The sequence below is a fragment of the Vespula pensylvanica genome, chromosome 5, assembly GCF_014466175.1.
Source record: "Vespula pensylvanica isolate Volc-1 chromosome 5, ASM1446617v1, whole genome shotgun sequence".
In the NCBI taxonomy this organism is placed as follows: Eukaryota; Metazoa; Arthropoda; class Insecta; order Hymenoptera; family Vespidae; genus Vespula; species Vespula pensylvanica.
In genome coordinates, this window is record NC_057689.1 from 6236577 (window position 1) to 6246468 (window position 9892).

The window sequence follows — 9892 nt, forward strand, 5'->3', positions numbered from 1 at the left end:
ACATGCCAACCTGAGTAAAACTATTATTTGTTAAAATCGATTCAAAGTAATACGATAGTAACACCTAAAAACTGTAAACATTTGCGTAGTTTAAGATTCCTTGAATTAAATTGTAAACAATTTTCTCTTTTCGCTTTTTGCTTCAGTATATAAATTTATATTATGGTTTTGAAAGACTAGATTATGGTATAGTACTCATTCAACATGAGTAGTATGAATTACTATTAATGATATAACGTTATTTGACTCATGCAATATATAGAAGAAAGTATGTTTAACTTGAATCTAATAATAAAACGTAATCATTTTTGCCAAACCTGTAGGTGTCGCCTAATAAGTGCAAAGTAATGTAATAATAATCTGTAGGTTATAATATACATAAGACTGATTCTTTCCGGATAAGAAAAAATATATTATAAACATATACAACAATGATTCTGAAAGCAAATGACAATAATTATTTATGTATTTTCTCCGTGACTGGAAAATTTATGTCACAGAAAGAGTCACAGTGTAAATGAGGGGAGATAAACAAATCAAGTGGAACTAACCGACTAAAGCCGAATAAGCCCGAATAGAACCGAGCGGACTTCGAGCATGTTCGCTTCTGGACGCGAGCCTCATTCGTCGCGCCTCCTTGGTCGAGTGTAGTGAAGTAATATCGTTGTGTGGTGTTCTTTTATTTATTCGACAAATACGCATAAATTAGCATTCCCGCGTTGTGCTAGCATTGGTAGTAAGAGTATAATATCTTTATCTTTCAATTTGTTTTGAAAACAATTTTCTAAAAAATGGCGGTTGCGAGCGATGCTCTATATAACGCGAGGATGGCGTCTTACGTATCGTCTAGCGCGTATTACGGTTACGTACCTCTCTGTACAAGAGAAAATATGTTCGATCATATCAACGAGTGTAATAGCGACAGCAGTGCACCTAGTATCGCGAGTAACCATTTTGGTTCAGCTATGGAAACGGATGATGATGGATATGACTATTCTGCGGCGTCATGCCGTCTGAATAACCATTACGTGATTCCAGAGGCGTCGTTGAGGAGGTGGCACGAGGTCGACAATAGACAGCAATACCACTGTTTATCACCGACGGAGCAACAACAGGCGGTCCATGGCGCCGACACGACGCGACGCAGGAACCGGAAACGATCCAATAACGATAGTGGTTCAACGATAGAATTGAAAAAATGTCGTAAAGGTAGGAAAGTTATATATTCTTGGGAATCTCGAGCGATGAGAGTACGTTTCAAACTTTAACAACTGCTTGCACGTTAAGTGATAGTAAGGAAGAACATGCGTATATTATTAGTCGTCCGTTAATAAATAGCGATGTGTTGTTCCAATTTGTATTCGTACGTATTTCAAACAATTCTTGTTAGAGGTCTCTGTTGGAATCTATTTTCTCGACGCGGGAGATTATTTAAACAGAAGAAGTTTGTTTGAAAACATTAATATTTATTATTCAATGTAATTGATATATTTGACAAGCTTACTCAAACGCTTGCTATTACATTTTAGTCACTATATGACGTAAAAATTTGTATATTATACATTTTTGCACATTTTTAATTATTTGCACTTAAGGTTACCTATGCATATACATAGGCATATACATAGGTAAATGTGTATCAAATGCTATGCACTTAGTTTTCACAATAAAATTTTTAACATTTACCGTTTACATATTACCTTGGAAAGGAAAATATCAAATTAGCTTTCGTTTATGGGCTACTGTATTTACATCTGACTACAGATATTTGCAGTTGACCCAGACATTGAATTTATTTTAAAGCCTGTTGCATCCTGTCTTCTACTTTACAGTGGGTAAATGGTATGTGGTGGAAAAGATAGATGCAAAATTTTTTCATAACCTTGTTGTGAAACTATTAATATGTTTGGTCTTTTTGTACTGGTAAGGATACAATCTACCGATGCAATGGATGGCATAGGAGATTACTAATCAAATTAGTTGATAAGTTAGTGGGTTTCGTTTCAGAGGCAGCTGCGTTTACTATGGTACAGGGAGTGCAAAGAACTATGGATTGGCCACAATGCATTATGAGTCAACGTCATTATGCTTAAATTCCATCAACGATAAAACCTTGGATCATTCCTTGGTTATGACTGAAAGCTGCTGCAGGGCAGCAGGTAATCATAGTTTAATATGTAATGCAGATTATAGACATTTATCACCAAGCAATGGTTCTAAGTCGAGTGACAGCAGTGTGGAACTTGGGGAATTATTGTTCGAGACTCATGGATGCTCCATATATCATTATTACAGACAACAATTTGCAAAACATGATATTGAAACGGAATTTTAATTAGGTCGTTTAACATAAACCGTTTTTCATATCTTTCACATTACATTTGTACTGAAGACCATATTCTTTGTTACATATTTATACCCTTCCCCCAATATGTCATTGCTCTGTTCGTGTGGATCAAAATAAATATTTACTTTTTGATAGATAAAAGTTTATTTTTTTGTTAAATATATCCTGCAGTATACATCCTTGAATGCATACTAAACATGAAGTATTAAATATAAAGACAACTTTCACTGCTTAAATGTTACCAAAAGATTTACCTCGTTACTTAGACTGGCTTTCAATTGCTTAAATATGTGTATGTAATTTATTTTCCATTTAAATTTTGATGTTTATACAGAAAATAAAATACATACACAGTATTTTAATTAATATTTAAGCTTTTATATATTATGCAGTTTTTGCAAATTCATAAAACTCTGCAACAGTAAATATAATGAAATAAATACTTATTATACAGTCACTGATTAATAACACCGACGGTATCGTCTAGTAGTTAATTTGCCTCTGTCATGTTCATCTTTTGCAGTTGTTTCATCATCATCACTTTCTACTAGGGCTGCTTCTAAAGTTCCTAAGGCTGCTCCTAATGATAATGCTACATCATCTTGCATTTGTTCATTATTTTCTTCATTGTGATGAATCTATAAGAAACATTTAAAATCAAATTTCACATAAAAATTCTTTTGTATTAATGTAACAATAATTTACTTGTTGATTGCCAGAAGATTCAGATCTTGATTGATCAGCTTCTGCTAAGTCTTCATTGCAACCTGGTTTAAGAGCAGATGCTGAAGCAGGAGCATTGTCGTTGTCAGGGGAACTTGATGTCTAAACATTGTGAATAAGTATACATAAAATTATTTTTTATATCTAAACACGGAATGCATTAAACTTATATTCTGCATGGAATAAAAATAAACTTTTTTAGATATGTTTTAATAATTACTTACAGGTATTTCTAAGCGATCTATTAATGGAACTTGTGCCATAGGAGATGATGAAGAACCAGCATGAGTTGATGCAACTAATTCATTTAATGAACACTGATTTTCCAAGTTAAAGCCTAGTATAGCACCCACGTCTGAATCTTCGTCACTTGATCGACAACTATCACTCCCTGTTTGATCAGCTACTTCATTCTGTTTAGATATATTAATTAATTAATTTTGAGTAAATCTCGATTAATTTAACTCTTTCCCATCGTAATAGTTGTAGGTATAGATATCCTTTAGTTTCGACTTATTTTCATTCAAACAACGAGTGACGTACGTTCAATTAATTATAACTTGGAAACCTTAATCTATAGGATTGTTTGGCTTATTACTAAGAACTTTAATCTGAGACTCATCTTTTATTTATATTATACTTGGAATACTCAATTTCAACAGGAAAGAGTTAATCTTGAATAAAATAAAAAATATAGATATTACAAAAAAAAAAGGATAGATATTTTACAATACTTAAATTATAGAAATATAAAAAAATATTTATACCTGAGCATTCTGTAGTGGTTGTGTATCTTGCAAGAAACGAAGACTTATTAATAAAAGAGGAAGTCTTTTGTCTTCGCTTATAGCTGTAATCTCTTTTAAAATAGTTACTAAATTATCAGGTCTCTTCTTATTAGCTACAACGAGTGACTTAATGACTTCTCTCATTTCAGGACTGTTTAAAATATATGTCAAATTTTTATCAATTTATAAACATTTTTTATAATTCTTAATTATTCAACTATAGTTTACCTTAAATTATGTAAAAAATTCTCATCATTAGTTGCATGTGGGAGTCTAAATGAACTATGGGCTTCTTCTCCCGAATTGTCAGCTTGTGATACTTCATTTGTTATGATATTACTTCTCATTGTAGTATTTTCTCTTTCTTGTTGCTGTAAATTAGATTGTTGTTGGAGATTTAATGAATATTGTGTTTCTGCTATCATTAATGATGGTAAAGGTAAATTATCTGCTCCCTGTTCTCGATTTCGTTTATCCTTCCTGAAAGCAAAAAGATATTACAGATTAATTCAAAAGAAGGCATATATATATATATATATATATATATATATATATATATGTATGCATTATTTATTACATTATAATTACATACCCAAGAGAAGTATGAACTGCACTACTTGCACTATTTGCAGAAGTAGCAGAATTTGAAATGGATGCTGTGGTAGAATCAGTTACTGTTTTTGCACTTCCAGAGAGTAAGTTTTGTCTTGAGTAACTGAAAAAATTGAAAATGCAGTATAAGTACAATTATTATTTTTTTAAAGACATGTTTATAATGCTAGAAACTCAGTAATTATAACAGATTTAATTCTCATCGGAATTACAACACACTTCTGTTTAGTATAATGGTCACATCACAAAAATTTATTATGATTATAATTTCAATAACATGCACATTATTAATGGTTATAATTAAACTGATGGAACATCCTATTTTATGAAAAATTCGTTGGCAATTCAATTACATACCCTTGTGTTACCTACCAACGTATTTTCCTTAACTAGTATAGTGGTAATTAACCACAGTGCTTGTAACTAAACAACAAATGACAAATACTTGGTGCAAATGGTTTCAATAATAAGTAAAAGGGAGAGTAATAAGTAAAAAGTATAGATCGTGGAATTTATTATTATATATGATAATACATTAGATATAAAGAAACACAAAAGATGATAGTGTGCAACCTTGTCAGTGAGGTACTAACTCAATGGTGTTGACAAATTTCTGTTAGAAATAACATATACTTTGATGGATATTTTTTATAATGATTCCAATTCATGTAAAACTTTTCTCAAACGTTAATGAAGTCTTACAATTAGTCATTTGTTACACCATATATACGTATATAAATCTCAATAAATATAGTTCTTAAAAATTTGAATTATTTTTTTTTTGTAATGCTAAAATTTATATTTTTTCTGTTTATACTAAATTTATGTATATAAGGCTTTGATTACCTTCGAAAGTTATCCCAGTAGTTGTTTGCTCTATTTCCGGGTGGTACTTGATTGTTCAATTGTTGTTGTTGATGTTGTTGAGAATTAGTACCTACTACTGAATGAGAAAGTGCAGGAGAAGTATTAGGTAATGAAACAAGATTCGGTAAAGAAGAACTTGGCGGTAATGCTGCATCTAACGTATCAGCAAGATGATGCACACTGCGGCTTAGATTAGAATATTCTTCCTGATTTTCGGAGTTATTGCTTCTTTGTACTGTTTGAGATTGTCTTAACTGTAACTGTAGCTGAGTAATTGCTGTACGCATAGATTGCAATTCCCGTTGTTGTACCCACAATAACTGACAGCATTGCTGTATAGTTGTACCCATTACTTGAAGTTGCTGTACTTGGAGTTGCTGTACTTGAGAATTTAATAGCAAATTGTGATAGTATTCCGCGGAACCTATATTAAAATCAGTATGTGACATTAAATATTTCAGTTGATAAAAATTGTTATTAAAAATCTTCGTTATATTACCATGTTGCGATTGATTCATAGGTACTGGTGGATATCCCCAATAATTTCCCGTAAACCCATTTTCAATCGTTGTTGTTTGAGGACCAACATCCATCAAATTTTCTAACATTTCATCTATATTTTGTTCATTAGTGCCACCTATATGGATATTAAATTAAAGAAAAATTGATATTCGATTTTTAAGATATTTCATACTTAGTACCTGTAGCAGCAATTGGAGGCCACACATTTGTAGGTGTGCCTGTATGACTAATACGTGAACTAGAACTTCTGTGACTATTCAAATCTGTACCACCGACATTGCGATTAATACTAGATGTTTGACCTTGATCCTACATTTCAATACATAATTAAATTAATTAAAAAAAGTTAAACGATATCAAATGTAGATATGTATCGCTCTGATTAATAATATAACAATATAAAAAATACATAGCTTACTTTTTTGACAAAATCTTCTATCTGGCGTCTTTTTGTTTGAACTGGTTGAATATCACTAACATTATTACTTTGCTTTTTTTCAATATTAACTCCTACCAACGAAGGAGGTGGTGTTGATCCAGGGAAAATAGATACTGGTGGGGAATGAACAGTAGAAGCTACTAATGGTTGTTTTAAACGCTGTAACTCCGCTCGAGTTGCTTGCAATAATGCAGATTGTTCTTTCAGTTCTCTTGTAACAGCCTAGTAGATAAATAATAATACATATAATTTTTTTTAATATGATACTTTGCCAATGAATCACTTATTGTGTTCATACCTGAACTTCTTCAACAGTAGGTCTTTGTCTAGAATTCCTAGTTTTTTCACGAGTTACATCATCATTATCCATTTGATTTTCCAATGCATTACTCGAGCTACATAAACTACCACCTTCTTCCTGGGATTCATTTTCTTCTGCTCCTTCGCCATTAACATCCACATCAGGTTCAGGCTCTGAAGTAGAATCTAGACATTCTCTGACTCTTGTAGCTTCTTCCATCAAAGCTTTTAAGTGGTTGAGTTGCGCTTTCATTGCTTCCAATTCTGCTGCTTTATCTCTAGTCACATTCCTAGAGCCATCAGAGCTCTAAATATAAAGAAAGAAACTACAATAGGATAAAATTTTTTTTTATAATAATAAAATCACATACTAAAATATACTAACACAACTGGCTCTGTCTGACATTTCCACGACTTGTAATTCAGCTAAAAGATGGTCCATATGCTTTTTCTTGCTCTGTAACTGAGTAAGTTTACCTCTTAATGCAGCTGTTTCTGATTGCAATTCTTCAACATTTGTTGGTAATGGTGCAACCAAACGATTATTGCCTTCCCATGTAGAAGTTCCAGCAGCTTGATTTTCTTGTTGCAATAAAGCTTGTTGGGCTTGTCGAGCTTCGTTTAATCTTTCCCTAACACGATGTTGCATTCCAACTAAATTTGCATGATATTCCTGCAATTGCACAAGTTTTCTTTGAGATTCCTCCATTTTTCTACGTAATATCATTTCTCTACTGGTATCAGTATTTTCTTCTCCATCCTCTTTTCCACTATCGCCATTCTGTGATAAAATAATACAAAATTATGATTAATAATAGTTACATAGATCTTTCAGAATGTGTTGCTGCACGATGGCCAAGTGAGGTGACGAACACCTCCATTCCTTATGTTGTATATAGACATTTCTATGGAGCATTCGTGAGTAAATAGGTTTAAGGACCTGGATTGGTACAGAATAGTTGACCCGAAAGCAAAAGATCCCAATCCAGAGCATACAGGCCCAATTCTTTTCACGAATCCTGCAATCTGGGAGCAAGTTACGGGATGGAGGTAAGAATCGTCACGCTTAGAAATCGCGCAGCAACATGAAAAGAAATTAATAACGTGAATTTAATGAATATAAATAATTAAATAGATTACATAAAAAATTAAATAGATTCATAGTAAAAGGGGAATATTACGAATCAATGACACAAAAGTTACACGAGTGATGCTCAGCATCCTTGAAAATTTCAAAGATTAAAAAAAAGAAATGTATATTCAAGGTCTTAGTCATATAAATTTTCTATTCATAATCTAAAAATATATAAATTAAGCTTGATATTTATAAAATTATATACATATGTCTAGTATTTCTGAATAACAGACAAGAAAATTGAACCAAACATATTTTTTTGAAACAAATTCAAGCTTATAATATTATAAATTTTTAATTGTGTCTGCATATAATCTGAATTAAAATATTTAATTTAAACGATTATCAATATATAATTAGATAATAATTTGATGTAGAGATTCCAATGTACATATTATATAGAGGAAATAAGAAATAAAATTTGTATATCCAAATAAATATTAAAGTAAAAAGTATTTTTTCGATTGCTTTTGCGTTTCATAATATTACTAAATGAGAAGAGCATGCCACTGATGTTAGTTATTTAAGATCATGTTAAAGTTTTGTGGCAATAACCTGATTTGTAATCCCATGATTGTGATATGTTTCCAAAAGTTTCGCCAATTTTGTTTCACTGTCACGAAGGTCCTCCACCATTCTGCTTAATTTTTCATTCTGGGTTTGAGCTCGCTATAGTAGATTTATAGTGGACAATGAACATGGACAAATGTTTGAGTAAAAAAGAAAAAATGTAGCATGCTTTTAGTACTTAGAAATATGTTATACTTACTGGATCACTAGATTGACTAAGAGAGTCCATCATCGTTGAAGTAACTCCAATATAGTCACGAATTTGATTCAAACGACTTTCCACTTGATTTCTATCAGGCTAAAGGATATTTAATTTTTTAGTGAAAATTGATACACTTTCTTAATAGATTTATAAAGTTCATTATTATGTAAATTCATATATAATCATTTTATCATACCATTTTATCAACATTGGATGGTTTAGTTCCCTGTAAACATGAGGGTGACTGTGTTTGAGATTCCGTTGGTAATACCATTTTTGGCCAAGATGTGCAATCCTCAGTTGAATAGTTACAATGTCGTCCACTACTGTGTGATACTGTATAAAAAATATTATATAACATAATAATTATGACAAAAATCATTAGAATAATTATTTTCTAGAAAATTCTGGATACTTACCAAACTCAGATATTTCCTGATAAGACGTGGAAGGAAGTGATGAAACTGATCTGGTATTGCTATTTTTTGTCGTTCTTAGAGGTCCTCTTTCACTTACAAGTTGCCAATCAAGCTGGAACTAACAAACAAGTTAAGATCTAGTTCTAAATATTCAAATCTAATTGAATTATTAACAATTTACAAGAAGTCTAGGACAGCTCAGTACAGACGACTCAACCACGCTAAAGTAACAGCTTTCCACATATTGTATTCTTAGAACAAGTATCACCCCACTACTCAACAGTATATTAATAGGCTACATCCTAAATAGTAAAGTATGGCTGGCATAAAATAAGCAGAAACATAGTCTTCTATTGGTTACATTCCAATATTAAAAAAAAAAAAAACAGCTTCTACTAAATTCTTTTATTGATTTTTACACAGTTAATATACTGATAGTTAATGTCAAAAAAGTTCTATATAATTGTTCTCCAATTTTTTCATTATATATGCAATAAAACTATAAGAATATATTAATGCATAGTTGGTTAAATAAAATTTATAAAGTATAGATAGTATATAGATTAGTACCAAGTTATTAGAATGTTGTTGTACATGTCTGTGATAAGCAGAACGATTAGCCATTTGTTGATTAGCGGCGGATCGTTCTCTGTTTCTATCGCTTCTTCTATTACTTTTTGGAAGAGTGCCTGTGTTACGGGGACCATCGTTCACGCCTGACGACATATCTTCGTTTTGTATGTCCTCGTACAATCGCTCATATACTTTATTAAAACACAATTTTTATTGAAATATCGTACACCAACAGCTCATCGTTATAAATGAAACTTATATCGTATTATTTTCTTGGGTGTAGCTACAAAGAAAATGTCCACATACACCGAATAGTGAGACGAATTTACAACTGAAGAAAGGAATGTTTCGAGCGATAGATTGACCACTTTGAAAATATGTAACTGCATCCAAGA

At 31.7% G+C, this 9892-nt stretch overlaps 2 protein-coding genes across 7 annotated transcripts; one reads left to right on the forward strand and one right to left on the reverse strand.

Annotated features, from left to right (window-relative positions):
- The first annotated feature begins 467 nt into the window (after nucleotides 1-467).
- On the forward strand, nucleotides 468-4040 carry LOC122629314. 3 transcript variants are annotated; one of them, XM_043812629.1, is made up of 4 exons: nucleotides 468-1209; nucleotides 2010-2159; nucleotides 3067-3189; nucleotides 3297-4040. In XM_043812629.1, exons 1-3 carry the CDS (start codon nucleotides 792-794, stop codon nucleotides 3084-3086), a joined length of 588 nt encoding a protein of 195 aa, XP_043668564.1. In that variant the 5' UTR covers nucleotides 468-791; the 3' UTR covers nucleotides 3087-3189; nucleotides 3297-4040. The 3 variants fall into 3 exon arrangements, with proteins under 3 accessions (XP_043668564.1, XP_043668565.1, XP_043668563.1); XM_043812630.1 differs by having other exon boundaries at nucleotides 3067-3181; XM_043812628.1 differs by having other exon boundaries at nucleotides 473-1209; nucleotides 2010-3189.
- LOC122629311 lies at nucleotides 2473-9886 on the reverse strand. 4 transcript variants are annotated; one of them, XM_043812618.1, is made up of 18 exons: nucleotides 9757-9886; nucleotides 9495-9688; nucleotides 8925-9042; nucleotides 8702-8841; nucleotides 8503-8601; nucleotides 8289-8402; nucleotides 6984-7379; nucleotides 6597-6905; nucleotides 6278-6520; nucleotides 6039-6168; nucleotides 5837-5974; nucleotides 5317-5761; nucleotides 4451-4573; nucleotides 4087-4338; nucleotides 3838-4009; nucleotides 3295-3483; nucleotides 3053-3172; nucleotides 2473-2985 (listed from the first exon to the last, which is right to left on the reverse strand). In XM_043812618.1, the coding sequence occupies exons 1-18, from the start codon at nucleotides 9884-9886 to the stop codon at nucleotides 2809-2811; spliced, it is 3489 nt and encodes a 1162-aa protein (XP_043668553.1). In that variant the 3' UTR covers nucleotides 2473-2808. The 4 variants fall into 4 exon arrangements, with proteins under 4 accessions (XP_043668553.1, XP_043668555.1, XP_043668556.1 ...); XM_043812620.1 differs by lacking the exon at nucleotides 8289-8402; XM_043812621.1 differs by lacking the exons at nucleotides 9495-9688; nucleotides 9757-9886 and adding an exon at nucleotides 9106-9300.
- Nucleotides 9887-9892: the final 6 nt, after the last annotated feature.